Below are 19737 nucleotides of genomic sequence, written 5' to 3'. Positions count from 1 at the left end.
ATGGACGTGAAGAGGAATTAGGGATAGGGGTTAAAAGAGTCACGGTCCGCGAGCTCAAGCAGCAGCACCAAGGGATGCAGGGGGAGTCCCAACTATTTTAAGGTATACTATGATGTCCATGCCCCCAATGTACAAGGATTTGTGGTAACCAAGAACAGATGCCACCAGCTCCACATTCAGTTCAATTGCTCCCCCACACCAGATCAACCTCTGTAGTAAACTTCCACCCCACCCAGGATCTGGAAGAAAACAAAGCTAGGAACTGACCTGTGCACATCAAGGGCCCAGTGGCCTTGGTAACTGGCAGCATAAACCACAGATGATGGTCTCAATTGCTCCTCTTAACCTTGACGAAGATCGAGAGAAGCCTTCCTCTTAGGCTGTGGTTCTTGGTACTTTAGTGCCAGCGTGTCTTTACTTTTCAAGAAAGCTAACCACCTGTGCCTCCCCCTCTTCTAGGACCTGGTACAGTTGTACTGACACGGGGCACATTACACTGGAAAACTCACTTGCCGAACACTAACAAAGGCGACAAGGATAGCTCCGTTTCATTAGTTTTTCTGTCCCTGACACTTCCAATCCAAGAGACTGCATGGTATCCTGGGTCTATGTGGCAATGGCGTTAGGATAAGATAACCAACGGGGAGTACAGACACACCTGTGGGCTCCTCACCTCTCAGGGCTTCCATTTCACACGTCTTGAGTTGGCTCGAGTTGTGACTGTGGCTCTGGGGAATCAGCAAGTCCTCTCCTATCCCTCCCAAATCAAGACTCATGCAAAACACTGGCAAAGGAGCCAAGTTTACAGCCTAAATTTTATTACCTCCAAGTCACAATGCTGATCACAAATGTGCACCCTTTAAAATAGTAACAAACAACAACAACAACACACATGGAGAAATTCTTGCAACGAAACACAGTGGACCAACAGAGACAACTGTCACAGTGTCTTAAGGTCTGGGAATCTGGGCATGCTGCCCACAGGCTTGAGGAGACATCTTCAGGTTTAAGGCAAAGGGGACAGCCTACAAAAGGCAAAACCACCAGCCACCCCTGGAAGAATCTCTTAGTTATTTCCTCCTTGGGGTTTACAGTTCGAGTGCCTCTCCCCACTCCCCACCCCACACCTGTGACTCAAGAGTGGTTAGATCAGCTGCTATAGAGAAGGAATAGAAACAGTGACATTACTTGGGGAGACACAGCCACCACCATCTCCCTCGGGTTCTGTAGGACAGGGACAGTGGCCAAGTTACTCCTGGCAGACACAAGTGCTGCAGCAATAGGAATCTCTTCTGCAGAGGCAGCAGGGGAGTGGTTCAGCGCTGTGGATAGGGAGGAAAAGAGGGAGGAGCCCTTGCCCCCAAAGTGACTGGTTTCCTTAGGCCTGAAGCCCAGATGTGGTTTCTTCTGTTTGCAGGGACAGGAGCAGAACTTGGGGAAAATCAGGTAGTAACATCTAAAACACTTGTAGCAGGAAAAACATGGAGAAGAGCAACTGCAAAGTACAAGACAGACCGCTTGCTGGACAGTATCTGCCTCTAGAGAGATGCACTGGTCCACAGCAACTGGGAAGGGGGCGTGGTAGGTAGGATGGAAAGAAGAGAAGCAGGGCCCTCTAATTCCACTTACCTCAAAGACTGAGCCCTGAGGACTATGTGAATACAGACCCCTAAGGTGAAAAGGCTTACTCCACTTTCCCTTTCTCACAAAAGCATCTGGTTTGCCACCTCTCCCCACTGTAAAAGACTTTGCCCTCAAGTAGAGGACTGATGCCTACCACAGTACAGGGACTGATGGAGGCTCAGATTCCTGAAAACCGAAGTCAAGAAGAAGGGCTCCTACCACACAGTTTGAGCTTTTCTCTGCAATGAGACACTCTGTGGACGGCTCTGCTTCCATAGGGTTAGAGGAATTAAGAGAATCCAAGTATATAATAACAAAGGCCAGCCAAAAATGAAAGGCTTGGTGGGGGAAAACTGGCTGGTAAAATTTCAATTATCTGGGATGCAGGGAAAATCCAAAAGGGAAACCAGAGGAGCTAGAAAATCAGAAGAATGAACCTGTCTCATTTAAAGGCAGAGAGAGAAAGAAACTAAAAGAATATTAATTTAAGAATAGCAAGCCAGGCTTTAAAAACGAACATCTTAGGAAACAAAACAAACAGGAAGGAGCTTCCCTGGGAGAAGACATTTGAATTTCCCAGGAAAAAGTGAAGAAGAGTAAAAGACAGGGGCTTCTAGATGCAGACCCAGAAGCTTGAGCTGACTGGATCTCTGCTCCTCTGAGCACAGCCAACTCAAGTAAAGAGTGGAGATGGGAGGAAGTCCACTTGTTTGTCCCTTTCTCCAACAGAGCCTGTCCTCAGAGGAGGGCAGGGGTCCTTCTCATTCAGCTGCTTGCTGGTAGGAGCCACCCTATATCTTTGAAGCCTTCCTGGTATTAAACAGCCAGTTGTATTTCTCTTCTTTCCTGGGTTCTCTGACAGTGGTGGGGAAAAGGGAAGAATGAGCAAAGCATTAATGGACCTTCTGGGCATTTACAAGCTGTTTTCAAAAAGCCACATTCCTAAATAATGTGTTTTAAAATAAAGTCCCTAACAAAACAACAACAAAACCCCCATGGTCTTTCTCCATGACCTTTAAAATTGGCTCTGCTGCAAATACCTCAAATTTAGATTTCCCCTTTCCTTAAAAAACAAAAACAAAACAAAAAAAACCGTCCTGCATTTTTTCCTTGCAGCTTCCCAAATGAAATTCTGCCAAGTTAACAATGGTTTCTGCTTCAACCCTGCTTAGTGCATTCCCAAAACAAAGCACCTGGCAAATTTTGAGACTCCTATAAGCCACCCCATAAGATACCTCATGATTACAGCTTAAAGCACTAATTAGGGAATTATTAAGCAAGTAAAGCATGAGCATTAGTTTTAAAAATTTATAAGAATCGTAGTACATTATATACTTACTTTTATATGTTTGATTTAAATTTTTTAGAAACTCCTATTAACTGGAACCCCTGCTTACAACCTGAAATAACAAAGTTAGAATTTGTTACCAAGTCATTAAAACAACCAACCAACCATGGAGACACACCCAGAAAAGGAGAGAAATCTTCTAGGGGAGAGGAAAGCCCAGTCATGTTGGAAGCAGCTCTCATACCTCAGGTGGTGGGGGCTTGATGGTGACTGGCTGGGGAGTCCTCCGGGGTGGGGAGGGCTTTGGCTGCACCTGCTGCTGGGCGGGGTTATAGTAGGTCACTCCTCCATATACCTGTGATGGGGCCTGGGACCCCAATAAGGCAGAAGAAAAAGTTAGGGATACATTCACCTAAACTATAATGAACAGGAAACATTATTCAGGCACAAAAATAAAAGTACTGAGGAATTTTATAAATCTCTAAGCTGCCCCCCTTTAAAATAAGTGATTATTCATTTCTGCCTCACTATATCCTAATTATGTTCCGGTTCCTACTTCTTCAAAGTACTACTTAGCTTTCTCTAATTCCTACCATCAACTGAAAAATCAAAGAGGCTGAGCTCAGTGGTGACACTTCACATACAAGATGGTGTCAACCTGTTGGGAGTTAAGCAGTACAGGGAGGGGTAAGGATAATGCAGCTTCTTTATTCAACTGAATAAACGGCAGAGATGGCCACCTAAGACATACCAAAACACCTGAATGAAACACCATTAAAGAAACAGAAGAGGGCGCCTGAGTGGCTCAGTCCGTTAAGCATCTGCTTTTGGCTCAGGTCATGATCCCAGGAGCCTGGGATCAACCCGTGAGCCTGCTTCTCTCTGCCCCTCCCCCCTGCTCACACTTGTGTGCTCTCTCTCTCCCTCAAATAAATAAAATCTTTAAAAAAGAAAAAAGAAACAGAAGAGAATAAATAGATGATGGGCATTACATAAGCTGCATTTCCAGCTCCTGACCACCAAGAGGCATCCTGGTGCCACATGCAAAATCAGTGGCATTGAAATGTTCTCTCAAATTCCTTAAGCATTCTCCCCACACCACATCCTTGTCTGATTTAAAGGATGCATACCTAGAAAAATCTGCTCATTAGCCATCTCACCTGCGTATTAGGATACAGATGAGGCGGCGGTGGGGGAGGCAGTGCCCCTGGAGCATAAGGGTAACTGGGATTACCAAAGTTCATGACGCCTGGAGCAGAAAAGTAAGTAGGAGCAAGCAACTGCTGAGGTGGTGGCTGTCCTGGAGACATGGACACTGGTGGGGGATAGAGGCCCGGATTGGGCAGAGGTGCCGGTGTCTGGTGGGGATGTAAACCTGGACAGGAAGAGGAAAACAAAAACTGAAATAGAGGATGGCACCATTTCCATGGGATGGCTTGGCTGCCCTGCTCAGCACAGACTCAGGATGGAAGTCCTCAGGATGGACCCAAGAGAAGTTTGTTGCCCAAGCTGCCAGAGTGAGCAAGCAGCACAGAGCTCAAGAGAATGGAGTTTGTGAAGCCCCCAACACATATCCTCACGTACTGGAAGCATACAAGCAGAGGTGCAAAGCTTACCTGGGTGGGGAAGGTGCATTTCTGGCTGCACAATCATGCCCTGAGGAGGCAGTGGGGCAGGGCTGTCACCATGGGTATAGATTGGTCCCTGGAACTGCACTGTAAGATATCACATTGGGACTCTCATAAACCCTCACTCTTCATATCACATGGACAAATCTCCTTGTCCCCCAAACCCTTTAAAAGATGCTCTCTCAATTTCCCATGTGAAGAAAACAGCAGCCAGACAATGTTTGATAACCACTGTGAGAAGTCAGAAGGGAAATCCAGGAGGCAAGAGGCTGGTCTCTTAGTTCACTTCACGCTGCCGAGAAGGGTGCCCCAATAATAAGAGAAAACTCACGTGGATCATAGTAATGTCCCTCCATGATACTGATGTGCACAGGAGGAGCAGGGGGCTCTGGCACAGGTCTTTGCCGCTGAGATGAATAGCGTTTGGCTCGCCCACCCTGGACACCCTGAAATAAAGAGGTCTGAGCAAAAAGACTGCCAGAGGGCTGACTCTCAATATCAAGTCCCACCCTACTTTAGGTGCTGCAAAACACACACTTGGTACATGGCACGTGTTTAAACAGTATTTGCAAAATGAGGGGCGCCTGACTGGCTCAGTCAGAAAAGCGTGCAACTCTTCATCTTGGGGTTGTGAGTTTGAGCCCCACATGGGTGTAGAGATTACTTAAATAAAGGAAAAAAAAAAGTGAGGGGAAAAAAAAAGAGTAGGGGCACCTGGGCTCAGTCAGTTAAGCATCCAACTCTTGATTTTGGCTCAGGTCATGATCTCAAGGTCATGAGAATGAGTCCCGTGTCGGGCTCCCCGCTGAGCTGAGCCTGGAGAACTGCTTAGGTTCTCTTTCTCCCTCTGTGCCACTCCCCTCCCTGCCCTGCACTCTCTTTTCTCTGAAAGAAAAAGAGAAAGAAGAGAAAGAAAAGAAAGAAAGAAATAAAAAGAAAGAGAAAAGAAAGAAAAGAAAGGAAAGAAAGAAAAGAAAAAAGAAAAGAGAGAAAAGAGTATTTGCAAAATGAATTAGAAAAACCAATGAGAAACATCAAGATCTGAACCTAGGCCTTGCTACCCTTTCTGGAGAGCCAAATTAAAAGAAATATGGGTATGGGCGCCTGGGTGGCTCAGTTGGTTAAGCGACTGCCTTCGGCTCAGGTCATGATCCCGGGGTCCTGGGATCGAGTCCCACATCGGGCTCCCGGCTCAGCGGGGAGCCTGCTTCTCCCTCTGACCCTCTCCTCTCTCATGCTGTTTCCCTCTCGCTCGCTCTCTAATAAATAAATAAATAAAATCTTTAAAAAAAAAACGAAAAGAAATATGGGTAAATCAATGGAACACTGACTCCCAAGACCTTATCTTAGTTTAAACAATGAACAGCTGCTGCATGCAGGCCCCTCCCCCAACTACTCCCTTTCCCTTTCTGTACCATTTCTTCCATCCGGTTAAACTGAGGTGGAGGTCCTGCTCCCATGTGTATGTGGTTGGGCATACCTGTGATACAGCAAAAAAAGTCACGGCTACAGAGCAGATAGATACGAGTGGGACTAAAGAGAACATCAAGAAAATGACAAGTTTAAGAATCCAACACAGGGAATTGCCTTCTTCTTTTAAACTGACAAAATACCTTTTAAACTATCTCTGCTTCCTGTCAATACCAGCATTTGGAAATTTGCACCCACCTTCTGCCACCTTAACACAGCAATAAAGCCTTTGAATGTGAAGCAAAAAAAAAAAAAAAAAAAAAAAAGACTTCAATGAGAAAATGCAATTTTCCCACCAAATACTTCCTGTACAGAATCCATGGGAGGTTATAATCAGCACAGTCCATTATCAAACATATTGAAAAATCTCAGCCCTAAAGTTTCTGGACAACAACTAGACATTCTGTGAATCTGCCTGATTATTCCTGGCCACAGAGTTCTAGGCTGGAAGTTTGGGAAGATACTCCCCTCTGGCTGAAAATGACTCAGGACAAAAAAAAAAAAAAGGCTATTTTAGAGACTGTCTTCCAGTGGTAGTAAGATACCAGTAGAAGGGTATACTCCTCCATCCAAAGATCAATTCCAGGTCCAGTTTAGGCTACATTGGTTTTTGGTATTCAAAAATCATGCACACCAGAGAAGGATGCTGAAACTCTCAGTCCAAATGAGGATTTCCAATCTTTAAGTTCAAAACAGATTTCAGAAACTAAGGAAAAGATCCTCTGATTTACCTGACTGGAGCGAGGCAAAGACGGATGGGCAAGATCGGTGGTAGATAGGTCCTAGTTTCTAGAACTATGCTGTTCAACATGATATCCAGTAGCCACAAGTGCTTATTTAAATTTCAATTAATTAAAATTAAAGTTCAGTCCCTCAGTCACTCTGGCCACATTACAAATATTCAAAAACTTCTCATACTATAGAAAGTTCTGTTGGTCAGCCTAGCTCTACATTAAGGAAATTAGGCTTTCCTTTCAAATAGACTAGACCATTCTCATCCAAATTCAGATAAGTTTCTGCCTTCAAACATTTAACCATTAGCTCATATAATAAGAACACTGCCCACCTTCTTTCAACTTTTCCTACAGAGAATGGGTAAAAGATTCTGCATGCAGGAGCTCCATACTGATGACTAGTCAGGTAATAGTAGGCAAAGTAGTAGGGGTAGTCTTGGGTAACATAAAACTTCTCTGAGGTCTTCGGATGAATATACCTATGAATCCATCCACTTCTTTCAGTTAATGAAAACAAAGATATTTGTCAGACCCCATATCCCTGAGACCTAAATCCCATGCCCACAAATCCAATGATGCACAGGGAAAAAAGCCAGTCACTAACCCTAAGGTACCCACCCCGAAGCTCACGTGGTTGCAGGAACGAAGGCTGCCCTGGACTCCAATTCTGTTCTGCTATATTTAGTTGTGCCACATCTTGCTCAAGTCCACTTGTAGTAGAATCCACTGGAGCCTCCCAGTTTCCAGTCTTAGCAGGTGGAGAAGGAGTCGTTTCTGGGACTTGAGGTGCTGGGTTCAGCCCTTCGGGTGGAGGGGGCACCTCCTCTGCAACCTTGACTGCATCTCCAGCTTTGATTCTGGTTCTTCTTGCCCGGGAGTAGGATTTCTTCTCAACAGGCCTGTCAGGGGCTGGTGGTGCAGCATCGGGAGCAGCAGCTGGTATCTCTGAGGCCGCCTCCTCCTTCTCAGGACTGCCGAGCACTTGAGCATCAGCTTCTGGACATGGGTCCCTCACGGGAGTCTGCTCTAGGCGCCGTGATCGGTAACTGCTTTCATGTTTAACAGTCTCACCACAACGGCCACCGTGCTGCCCACCAGCCTCCACAGGCCTAAAACCAGCACGACCTTCCTTAAAGCCCCCAGATCGAGAGTAATTCCTGGGAGCAGACATTCGGCCAGTCCCTGCAGCATTCCTGTTGATAAATGTCCTTGGTGGTAGGGTGCCCCCAGGACCCTGGTGGCGATGGGACTTGTTTGGCCGCTCAATAATCCAGTTTGGATCTCTCTGTGGAGGGCTCCCAAACCTGAATAAATGGAATGGCAAAAGTCTTAAGAAAAGAAATAACAAAAGAGACCACTAGAGATATAAACTGAGGGTCAGGGAGACTTCCCATATAACTCATCCACTGAATTACAGGCTGGAATGGCTTTTTTAAAAAGCAGAGTTCTTTCTACAAATATAACAGTGTAAACTCCAAAATTTTCTCACCTGGGTTTCCGGATTCTTCGGGGTTTGATGTCATCAGGATTGTGAGCTGAGCGGATGTCATAGCCATAAAGAGCAATGAGCTCCTGTCGGGACTTTGGAGCTTGTTCATCTTCCCGGAACTTGTCATGCTCCCAGCGACCCTCATCCTTCCATAGCTTTCGCTGACGCCCCTTGGGTCTGGATAAAACCAGGGAAAAGTGTCTTAGGTTGGCAGACTCTGCCAAGTAAAGATATTCACGGAAAAAAAGAGGGATGGGCAGAGAAACAGTAGGAACTTCACTGGTCTCCCCATCTTCCCAGACAGATCATACAAAACCAAGAGTGAATCACAGCATCTCAGGGCCTGCTGGGCTCAAATAGAACAGGCACAGAAATGAGGAGAAGACTTTACTTCAAACTACCCGGCACCTTGGAAACATCTCTCACCTATAAGGCAGCTTACACAAGTACTTCATGTCCCAGAGGCTTGAGCCTCAGACTAAGGAAGGCAATGGAAGTATGCGTCCTGATCCCAGCTCCTCCACCAAGAGTTACCAAATACTCTAAGCCTCACTTTCCCATTTGTACAAAAGGGATAATCATAACAACCTTAAAGTACTGTGAGCAGTAAATCAGCAAAGCACCTGGCCTACAGTAAGCACTAAATACGTACTAAATAGCAGCAACAAGAGGCTGTTACCTGACTTCCTCCTCCTGTGTTTGCCCTCGAAGATCATGCTCAAAGAAGAGCCCTTTCCGGGGGATGTAGGCTGGGTTCTTCCGATCTTCATCATCATCCAAATGCTTAGGGCCCTTTTTACCCACTTTGTTCTCCACAGGTTCTGTGCTCTCCTAGAGGACAGATAAAGGGCTCCTTATTCTCTCCAAGGTTAAGAGCCCTTAATCTGACCCCCAAAATGGAGGCCTTTGGTGGACACTGACCTGTCCATCCCCACTCTGCCTCTCTCCAGTCACAGTGCCTTTGGTGTCAGGCTTTTCTTCTCCCTTCTCTTCTTTTGCTGAAGAATTAGCAGCATCATTGGCTTCTGATTTCAGCTCTACTTTGGAGTTTTCCTCTTCACTGTATTCCCCTTCTTCACCCTGAGAAAAGTTACCCTATCAGTTGGAAATGGTGCATTTTAACCCCATTCTTTAGGTAAACATTTTCTAATGAACTTTTACTATAATGGAAGAATTAAAAGCAAACATATCAATACTCTTATTAAAATTTCTAGAGGATGGGGCACTTAAAAAAAAAAAACACACAATAAAATATACATACATACATTTATATAGATCCATGTAAGTTTTCCAGGAAGACATGCTAGGAAATGTTAACGGTGGTAGCCTCTAGGGAAGGAGCCCAGGAGATATGAAAGGGAGGCTTTAAACTGCCTAGCATACGGAAGACGACTAATCTTTGTTGATAATTTCTCTCCATCTTCATGGATTGTTTCTTAAACATGCAGGGCCTAAAAACTACACTCCAACTCAAGTTGTGAATTCTCTCATCTCAAAATGGCTTAGAGCATATTCTCAACCTTTTAGATTATGTGAACCTCTTTTAGGCTCGAAAATTTTCATGGATCTCCATTAGACAATAGCTCAATATAATATCCACTGACTGAAAAAATGTATGAGCAACAACTACTATACGTTCAAGAATACTTCAAAATAAATTTACATTGTATTAATTTATATTTTCAAAAACAGCACTGCATAAAGGTGGGAGATGTAGATTTAGTCTATAAATAATGAGTTGAACTAGCGAACTTGCATACTCTTTGTAATAACACTATGATTTCTTTTTTTTTTTTTAAGATTTTATTTATTTATTTGACAGAGAGAGGGAACATAAGCAGGGGGAGTGGCAAAGGGAGAAGCAGACTTCCCACTGAGCAGAGAGCCCGATGTGGGGCTCGATCCCAGGACCCAGGATCATGACCTGAGCCGAAGGCAGACGCTTAACGACTGAGCCACCCAGGCGCCCCAACACTATGATTTCTCAACCCTCAAACTGGGAAATAGTGGCTTACATCTTTTATATCTATGATACAAATACTCAATTTTCTGTAGCATGAGATCCCCTTAGCCAACAACTCTCTCCAGAATTATATAATTTAGAAATGAAAACCAAGCCCACGTGCTCTCTTGCCTCTCTACTATGCCTCCCCTCTTGGCCACATCAAGGTTAGATAATCCTGCTTGTGACAAACTGCTGGGTCTATTCTACAGAGGACCGTCCTTAGGCTATCTTCTGAATAGGGGCCACCAGAAAGGGTCAGGTAATAGAGGGGTGGCTAGTTCTAGGCACGGAAAAGGAGTAACTAAAGCTCATGCTGAGGGAACTGGCTTTAGAATACTCTCATCTCACAATTCTCTCAGGATTTGGACCTCGGGGGCAGAGCTATAGGCTAGGGGAGGGTAGTAGGTTCAGACACCTGAAGACAAAGAAATGGGTTCAAAAAAGTTGGGTTAGTTCCCACTGTCGGGTTAACAGGTCAAGGTGCCAATACCCCTCTGCCACCTGGTAGATATTGTGCACACTGGTCTTATTCTCCTACTGGGTCTGACACTTGACCTCTCATAACTCCAGCCCCAGGCTAACGTCAGGAATGTGATCAAAGAGTCCCACTGTGAGATTCCTGATGAAATAAGAAGCTCTCAAGCTTTAAGTTTCTTCAAACAGAGTGAGGTCTACCCAACCCGCCCAGACAAGCCAATTAACTCCTCTTCCCTGCTCAGCATCCAGGTGTTTCAGCCTCTAAGTGTTCTGGGTGAGGATTCCCAGAGAGGCGATACTGTTGTGAAACTCTCAATTTGAGGGAGACCACACCCACACTGTAAGGATTAAGCCTTTACCCATAGCCTTTTTTTTTTTTTTAAAGATTTTATTTATTTATTTAAAAGAGAGCAGAGCGAGCAAGAGAGAACACAAGCAGGGATGAGGGGCAGAGGGAGAGGGGGAAGCAGGCTTCCCACTGAGCAGGGAGCCTGATGCAGGCTCGATCCCAGGACCCTGGGATCATGACCTGAGCTGAAGGCAGATGCTTAATGACTGAGCCACCCAGGCGCCCCTCAAATAAATATATTCTTAAAAAATTTTTTTTAACTCAAAATGGATCAAAAATCTAAATTTAAGAGTTAAAACTATAGAACTCTCTTTTTTAAAAGATTTTATTTATTTACCTGACAGAGAGAGCACAAGCAGGGGGAACAGCAGGCAGGGGGAGAGGGAGAAGCAGGCTCCCCGCTGAGCAGGGAGCCCGACGCCGGGCTCCATCCCAGGACCCTGCCACTTAACTGCTTAACCAACTGAGCCACCCAGGCACCCGAAAACTATAGAACTCTTATAAGAAAACACAGGAGTTAATCTTCAAGACTCTGGTTTTGGCACGGATTCAGCAAAGCCTTCTTAGATAGGATATCAAAAGCAGGAGCAAAAAGAAAAACCAGATATATTGGACTTTATCAAAACTGAAACCTAACACCATCAAGAAAATAAAGAGAAAACCCACAGAATGGGGAAAAAAAAGATTTGCAAATCATATATCTGATAAGAACTTGTATCTTGAATATTTTGTGAAGAATTCTTACAACTCAATAAAAAGACAATCCAATTAAAAAATGGACAAAGTATCTGAATAGGCATTTTTTCCAAGGAAGATACACAAATGGCCAGTAAGCACAAGGAAATGTTCAACATCATTAGCTGTCAGGGAAATGCAAATTCAAAATGAAGCACCACTTCACACCTACTAGGATGGCTAGAATCAAAAACTCAAGGCAAGACAACTACATGCTGGCGAGTACATAAGGAAATTCCACATATTGCTGCTGGGAATGTAAAATGGTGTATGTGCTTTGGAAAACAGCTGGGCAGTTCCGCAGAGGATTAAACACAGTTACCATGAGGCATCTGGGTAGCTCAGTGGATCAGGCATCCGACTTAAGCTCAGGTAGTGATCCTGGGATCAGGTCCCACTTCAGGCTCCCTGCTTGGTGGGGAGTCTGCTTGTCCCTCTCCCTCTGCCCCTCCCCCTGCTCATGCTTGCTCGCTCGCTCTCCCAAATAAATAAATAAAAAGTAATCTTTGGGGGAAAAAAAAGATTAAAAAGAAAAAAACAGTTACCATATGACTTAGCAACTCCATTCCTAGGTACATAGCCAGAGAAATGAAAATATACATCCACACAAGAAGTTGTACACTAATGTTTATAGCAACATTATTCATAATACAAAAAACAGAAACCCAAATGTCCACCAATGAATGAATAAACAAAATGTGGTATACCCATACAATGGAATGTTACTCAGCCATAAAAAGGAATTAAGTATGGATACATGGTACAACAGGGATGAAAACTGTGAAAACATAATGCTAAGTGAAAGAAGCCAGTCACAAAAGTCCATATATTATGATTCCATTCATATGAAAGGCCAGGATAGGAAAATTCCTAGACACAAAAAGTAGATGTGTGATTGCTTAGGGACCAGGGGATGAGAATGGAGGAACTGGGGGGCAGGGGGAATAACAGCTAAAGGGTACAAGGTTTCTTTTCAAGGTGATGAAAATGTTCTGAAACTAATCGTGGTAATAGTTGCATGTATCTGTGTATACACAAAAAACCACAGAATTATACATTTTAAATAAATTGTATGGTTTGTAAATCATATCTCAATAAAGCTGTTTTTTTTTTTTAAGATTTTACTTTTATTTATTTGACAGAGAGAGAGACAGCGAGAGAGAGAGCACAGGCAGGGGGAGTGAGAGAGGGAGAAGCAGGCTCCCCGTTGAGCAGGGAGCCCGATGCGGGGCTCAATCTCAGGACCCCGGGACCATGACCTGAGCCGAAGGCAGACGCTTATCGACTGAGCCACCCAGGTGCCCCCTCAATAAAGCTGTTTTTAAAAAACCTACCTAGGGGCGCCTGGGTGACTCAGTCGTTAAGCGTCTGCCTTCAGCTCAGGTCATGATCCCAGGGTCCTGGGATCGAGCCCCGCATCGGGCTCCCTGCTCTGCAGGAAGCCTGCTTCTCCCTCTTCCACTCCCCCTGCTTGTGTTCCCTCTCTCGCTGTGTCTCTGTCAAATAAATAAATAAAATCTTAAAAAAATAATAATAATAAATAAATAAATAATAAAAAACCTACCTAGGGGCACCTGGCTGTCTCAGCCCGTAGAGCATGCAACTCTTTTTTTTTTTTTTTTTAAAGATTTTATTTATTTATTCATGAGAGACAGAGAGAGAGAGAGAGAGAGAGAGAGGCAGAGGGAGAAGCAGGCTCCCAAGGAGCAGGGAGCCTGATGTGGGACTCGATCCCAGGACTCTGGGATCATGACCTGAGCCGAAGGCAGATGCTTAACCATCTGAGCCACCCAGGCGCCCAGAGCATGCAACTCTTGACTGATCTTGGGGTCATTGAGTCTGAGGCCCACATTGGGAGAGTAGAGTTTATGTTTTTATTATTTTTCAAAGATTTCATTTATTTATTTGACAAAGAGAGAGCGAGAGAGCACAAGTAGGGGAAGGAGCAGAGGGAGAGGGAGAAGCAGGCTCCCTACTGAGCAGGGAGCCCGACTCAGGAGCCCAGAGACCATGACCTGAGCCACAGGCAGACGCTTAACCAACTGAGCCACGCAGGTGTCCCTAGAGTTTACTTTAAAACAAACAAAAATCAAAACAAAAAAACCCCTGCCTTTTACTCCTATTCTTACTTATTCGCTTACCCTCTCATCTCCAACTTAAAGATATCCACTCCTTTGACCCTTCCACCTTCTCCCTATCAGTCTTTTTCCACACTTTCCTCTCTCTTTAGTCTCCATGGCCCATTATTTCAATCACTCCTAGATTCCAATCACCAAGTCCCTTGCCACTCCCCTGTGCCCAGGACTAGATCAACTCAAATGTCTGCTTTTTCTAGGTCTATAACCAGACTATTAATCATCAATGAAGGGGTTTAAAAAAAAAAAAATCACACAACTTCACACATCGGTGCCATCTCCAACCTCAACTGCTTAAACCTCCTTTAGTCTGACAATTCCTCCCCTGATCCTCCCTCCACTAACCTCCCTACTCAGTGTCTTTCCTCCTATTTCATAAGGAAAGCAAAATGAAGACGAGAACAGCAGTTTCCTCCCCAGGACCTAAAAAAATATATACTGGGAATATCTAGACAAAAACAGCAAGTGACCAAAAGGGAAAGAAACTAAGTGATTATCAGTCAGTTTTGTTCAAGATAAAATCTTTGGTTCATGTTGTCTTTCCATGGATCTGGAAATACCAATTATTTGCAGGAAATACAAAGGACAGAGGGAGCATGTTGAGTTGTACCATGAGTGAGCGAGCAATCATCAAAATCTTTTCAACAGATAAACTGTATGGAAAAGAAAGGGATGAAAAACTAACCTGCAGACTAAGAGACAGATCAAATTTTAACATGCAAGACTATACTGTAGTGTATGGGTATATAGTTAGTAACCCAGAAAACTGCAAGCAAGTAATGCATTACTATGAAAGCCAGGACACCAGGCCTTCTTCTCTAATCTGGACCACTGCTGTCCCATACAGCAGCCACTAGCCGTACACGGCTATTGAGCACTTAAAGTGTGGCTTTGCAACTGAAGAACTGAAGTTTTAAGTTTAATTAAATAGCCACCTCTAGCTGATGACTACTGTATTAGACAGAGGAGAACTAGACCTCCTTCTTAATTTTCAGACAATATATACTATATATTGCCATTTCAAAGTCCCACAGGTCCCTCAATTTCAAAACATCCAAAACTTAACCCACCGGTGTCCTTCCTGAAATCTCCTGTCCCGTTCTTATTTTTTTTTTTTTTTTTTATTTTTTTTTTTAAAGATTTTATTTATTTATTTAACACAGAGAGAGAGACAGCGAGAGAGGGAGCACAAGCAGGGGGAGTGGGAGAGGGAGAAGCAGGCTTCCCGCAGAGCAGGGAGCCCGATGTGGGGCTCGATCCCAGGACCCTGGGATCATGACCTGAGCCGAAGGCAGACGCTTAACGACTGAGCCACCCAGGTGCCCCTCCTGTCCCGTTCTTAGTGAATAACATCATTCAACAAATTGGGCATCCTTTTGACTCCTTAATTCACATTCCAGATTCAATCAAGAAGTTCTGGTAGCACCACCTAAACATCTCTCAAATCTGAGTCCTACTGCCCTGTCTCTTCTTTAGGGCACCATCATGTTCCTCGGCTCATCCTAACAACCTCTTAACAGCTCTCCCTGTCCCAAGTCTTGCTTCATCTTCCATACTTAAGGCTTCAGTAGCCTTCTTTCGTTATTAGGATAACATCCAAACTCATTTACATACAGAATGGTAAGATGCTAGGGGCGCCTGGGTGGCTCAGTCGTTAAGCGTCTGCGTTTGGCTCAGGTCATGATCCCAGGGTCCTGGGATCGAGCCCTGCATCGGGCTCCCTGCTCTGTGGGAAGCCTGCTTCTCCCTCTCCTGCTTCTCCCTCTCCCAGTCCCCCTGCTTGTGTTCCCTCTCTCACTGTGTCTCTCTCTGTCAAATAAATAAATAAAAATCTTAAAAAAAAAAAAAAAAAAAAAGGTAAGATGCCATAAATTCACAATCACCAAACCTCACTGAACACTCCACACTGCCTGACAATCTTTCCAGGGTTTCCATTCTCTAGTGACTACTGCAAACATTCCTCACCCCCAAACTTCTCATCTCCCTTTTACTTTTTGTAGATAACTTCATCACTGACTTCAGAGAAAATAAGGCATCTCATAAATCACCACATTCTGTGAATTCCATAACCTAAATAACTTTCAATTCTGTCCACTTCTACTTTCACTGCTACTACTCCACTCCAGGCCACACTTAATGCTTGCCTAGACTTCCATAATAGCTTTAACTAGCTTTCCTGCCTCCAATCTTGCTCCCCTCAGATCAACTATCATTGTAGACAAAATAACTGTTATAAAGTAATAATTCTCAAATTTTACTGTGCATAAACATCAATCTGGGATCTTGTTAACATATAAATGTCTGAGTCTTCCCTCCCTCTGCAAGATCTTATTTCAACAGAACTGGCCAATTGGATTTTCTGATGCAGGTGTTCTTTGGATCTGACAAATCTTTAAAATTTAAGTCTAATCCCTATCACACACTTGTTTAAAACCCTGTTATGCTTTCTCACTTCCTTAGAATAAAACCCAAATACATTTTAATAGGGTTCACAAGGTATTTTAAGATTTGGACTCAGACTCATCACTTAGCACCAGTCACACTAAACTTTTCATATCCTCCAACTTGTCATACAGTCCATCCCTTCAAGACCTTCTTCCCAGACAGTGTTTCCTCTGCTTAGAATACTCTGCCTGGCTCACTCCCACTCACCCTTCAAGTCTCTATTTTAACATCTCATCCCCTAAGCATTTCCAAACAGTTAGTTGGCTGCCCCTGCCATGTGCTCCCGAAACACCCTATGCTTCTGATAGTGACACTTACCAAACATTACCATAATTACTTGTCCGTTTCCCCCCAAAATGTAAATTCCAGGAGGGCAGAACCATGTCTGTCTTTTATTCCAGTGCCTAGTACAACTCCTGCACACAGCAGGTACATAATGAAGACAAGGAACAAGTAAACCCCTTCATATCTGGCCCCTCTTCACTGATTTGCCTTTATTTCTGGTATCCATCCTGTCCCAACAATGTTCCAGCCACACCAAACTACTTTCAAGTTTCCAAATAATCAGTCTTCTCTCCTGTGTCTGGACTTTCACAGTAGTTGTTCCCTCTGCCGAAAACATGGCCTGACTAACTGCAACTTATTCTTTCCTGATTGCCTAAGATGGATTCAGTACTCAGCCATTAATACCCTACTTAACCCTATCCCTGGCAGTTGTCACCATGTCCTATGACTGTCTGCATGTTTATCTGACCTCCTAACTCATTCCTAAAGACAGAAATTTTAGTATAGTGTTCACTGTTGCATCTCTAGGACTTAATAGAAATCTAATACGTAGCAACAGTTCTATAAAATTTATAGAATGAACTTTTGATCCATAATCTAATTCCTCCTGTCCATAACCCCATGACCCAAATTCCAGAACTCAGGACTTAATATTCAACAACCCCAGGAAATAAAACAGCCATTCATATAACATCTCTAGTAGTTCATCCAACCAAAACAAGTAAGGCCACGAAAGCTTGGCTTATGGAAATTTTCTCCTGAATTTAAGAGGGAGAAAGCTCCCTATAAACTCAGGGATGTTTCTGATACAAACCACTCAGAATCCTGCCCTTTTAAGGTTTTCAGATACACTTGAAAAAAATATCCAACTAGCTGGTTTCATTCCCTAGACAGCATGAAAGGAACGGTCATCCTGTGAAGGGCTTCAGGATGTTCTCATTCTCCTATTTAGAACCTTATTTTCTTTGGACAGGGTGAAAAGCCAACTACTAACCGTGTTAACATATGAAACCTGAAAAGGCATGCACCAAACTTCCCTCACTCTAAGTAAACAAGACCTTTTATAACAGTTTCTGAAAAGCATAAATGAAGAATGCACAAGAGAAATAACAAGTAGGTCATGGTACTTTTGAACCACAGGTGTGGGTCCATGTTTTTAAAATATATTTAAAAATTTCCAACCTATAGCCACAGGAAAAAAAGAACCTATCACACTCACTTCAGAGTCTTCTGCACTTTCATAATCCGACAGAACAGCTGAAAGAAAACAGAAATATGTAAAGAAAAAAAATCAACATAAATTATTATAAATATATTTCCTGATTGCTTTTTAAGTCAAACTAAGACTCTCATTCAATCCTAACATCAACCTATCAGAGAGATAAAATTATGGTCCACATTTACAAATGGGAAACAGGGTCGAAGAGTGATTTCCCCAAGATCACACTGCTAAAACGTAAGCTTGTAGGCACTCTGCTACAAAGAGCCACTTTCCGGCACCCTCTCCCAAATCCTTAACAGTCTGAGAGGATGTCAATCGGTGGAAATAGGTGATCTGACTGTACAGTCAAAAAACTTGTCATGATGCTACTCACCATCGCCCTCGATGCCATCTTCACTCTCCTGAAGGAAAGAGGACATAGGTTAGTTCCGTGATTTCCAAAGGGCGGGGAGCTGAAGACTCAACACGAAATGGGTCAACAGGGAGATGAGGAAAGGTACATCTTTAACAAGTAGCGACCAAGGGAGGTCCGGTCTCTTCACTTCCAGCCCCAATTTCTGAATAAACATCCGCTCTTCACGTGCAGCGCCTCTGCCCTTCTCCCAGAAACCCCTAACACCTCCTCCTCCCTTGGGGCTCCGGATGCACACTGCACTATGATAGCTCTCTTCTCTAACACAGTAAGCCCCAGCAGCTACCATCAACTCCCAGCCTCCCCTCACCACCTACACCCCGGCCCCGGGCCCGCCCCACCCGCGCGCACTCACACATTCCGACTCCTCGGCGCTCTTAGCCCCCCCGCTCTCCACCCGCCGCAGATGAAGGGCCCCAGCTCGGCCTCCGCGCTGGGAAGGCAGAGAGCCGCTGCCACCGCCTCCAGCGCTACCGCTGCAGCTCCCGCCGCCCCGCGCCGGGGAGCCGCCGCTGTCTGAGCCCGAAGCACCAGACTCCTCGTCCTCCGTGTCCTGCGAAGCGCGCTGCCGCCGCCGATCCGCCATCTTACGGAGGACGGCCGCCGACGGCCAGCTCCTTACGCACCGCGCCCGTCGCAGGGGCTGCCGGGAGGCTCGAGAGCTAGTCCCAGCATGCTTCACGTGCGACACTGGCCGCCGCGCTTTTCAGGGGGAGGGGCTAGGGGCGTGGTGGCCGCCCTGCGGCACGTTTGCCGGCGAGCGGGATTACGTAACCGGTGACGTACGGGGGGCGTGCCGCGACCCCTGTCTTCCCTGGGGTGGGCCCCCGGCGAGGGGAGCTGGGCTCCGGCAGCCGCCTCCGGTTCCTCGCCCAGCCATCTTGGGCCTTCCGACTGGAAGGCGCCCACCTGTCACAGCTTCATTGCGGCATTGGGGCTGTTTCATAGTTTTCTGTTTCCGTTTCTCGTTTCTACCTACGTTTGAAGCCGATCATTTTACTGCGTTCGTTTGCTTGGTAAAATCACGAGTCAAGGTAAACCTCCAAAGCTGTTGTGCTGCATCAGATTTGCCACAGCAGCCCATTTGAAACTAAAGATGAAGGAGGAAGTTGTCTGCAGTGAAGCTCGAGGACTTAGTGTTGCAGCGCTACCATGTTTTTTCTGTTTTCTCATGTCCTCTTCCTTCTTGCATCTTCCCACTGCAGCTATCACTTCTCCCGGAGTGCCCGCTGGTATGATGCTAGACTTAACCAAGATTTTGGAACCGATTTTAAAAAAAAGATGATCATAGGAACCAGCGTTGGTCCAATATCCTGACATGATTCCCTTTTTAAGGGTTACCAGACAGGTAGATGAGGGGAATGCTTTGATTTTGTCAAGACTTTGTCAAAAGCCTTAATTGTCAACAATAAAAAAAAAAAAGAAAAGGTATATTTTCTT

The 19737-nt window shown here is 44.8% G+C and overlaps 1 protein-coding gene across 3 annotated transcripts; it reads right to left on the bottom strand.

Annotated features, from left to right (window-relative positions):
• Window positions 1–797: 797 nt before the first annotated feature.
• On the bottom strand, window positions 798–18928 carry CASC3 (CASC3 exon junction complex subunit). 3 transcript variants are annotated; one of them, XM_035027052.1, is made up of 14 exons: window positions 18653–18928; window positions 18259–18286; window positions 17883–17920; window positions 9154–9327; window positions 8912–9063; window positions 8233–8409; window positions 7374–8047; window positions 5955–6019; window positions 4871–4985; window positions 4528–4626; window positions 4072–4286; window positions 3156–3278; window positions 2963–3023; window positions 798–2478 (listed from the first exon to the last, which is right to left on the bottom strand). In XM_035027052.1, the coding sequence occupies exons 1-13, from the start codon at window positions 18881–18883 to the stop codon at window positions 3000–3002; spliced, it is 2115 nt and encodes a 704-aa protein (XP_034882943.1). In that variant the 5' UTR covers window positions 18884–18928; the 3' UTR covers window positions 798–2478; window positions 2963–2999. The 3 variants fall into 3 exon arrangements, with proteins under 3 accessions (XP_034882943.1, XP_034882942.1, XP_034882944.1); XM_035027051.1 differs by having other exon boundaries at window positions 7362–8047; window positions 18653–18927; XM_035027053.1 differs by having other exon boundaries at window positions 7362–8047; window positions 9154–9312; window positions 18653–18927.
• Between the last annotated feature and the right edge of the window lie 809 nt (window positions 18929–19737).

The sequence above is a fragment of the Mirounga leonina genome, unplaced genomic scaffold (assembly GCF_011800145.1).
Source record: "Mirounga leonina isolate KUSES-001 unplaced genomic scaffold, KU_Mleo_1.0 Mir_200, whole genome shotgun sequence".
In the NCBI taxonomy this organism is placed as follows: domain Eukaryota; kingdom Metazoa; phylum Chordata; class Mammalia; order Carnivora; family Phocidae; genus Mirounga; species Mirounga leonina.
Note: the sequence above shows the minus strand (reverse complement) of the source record. Positions and strands in the feature narration are given on the sequence as shown.

Excerpts from the sequence above, each read along its gene's own strand:
- CASC3 (XM_035027051.1), bottom strand. The coding sequence starts at position 18,883 with ATGGCGGATCGGCGGCGGCAGCGCGCTTCGCAGGACACGGAGGACGAG. Across the intron at positions 17,921-18,258 it reads AGATGGCATCGAGGGCGATG|CTGTTCTGTCGGATTATGAA; the intron begins GTGAGTAGCATC and ends GTTTTCTTTCAG. Across the intron at positions 9,328-17,882 it reads AAAGTGCAGAAGACTCTGAA|GGTAACTTTTCTCAGGGTGA; the intron begins GTGAGTGTGATA and ends TCCAACTGATAG.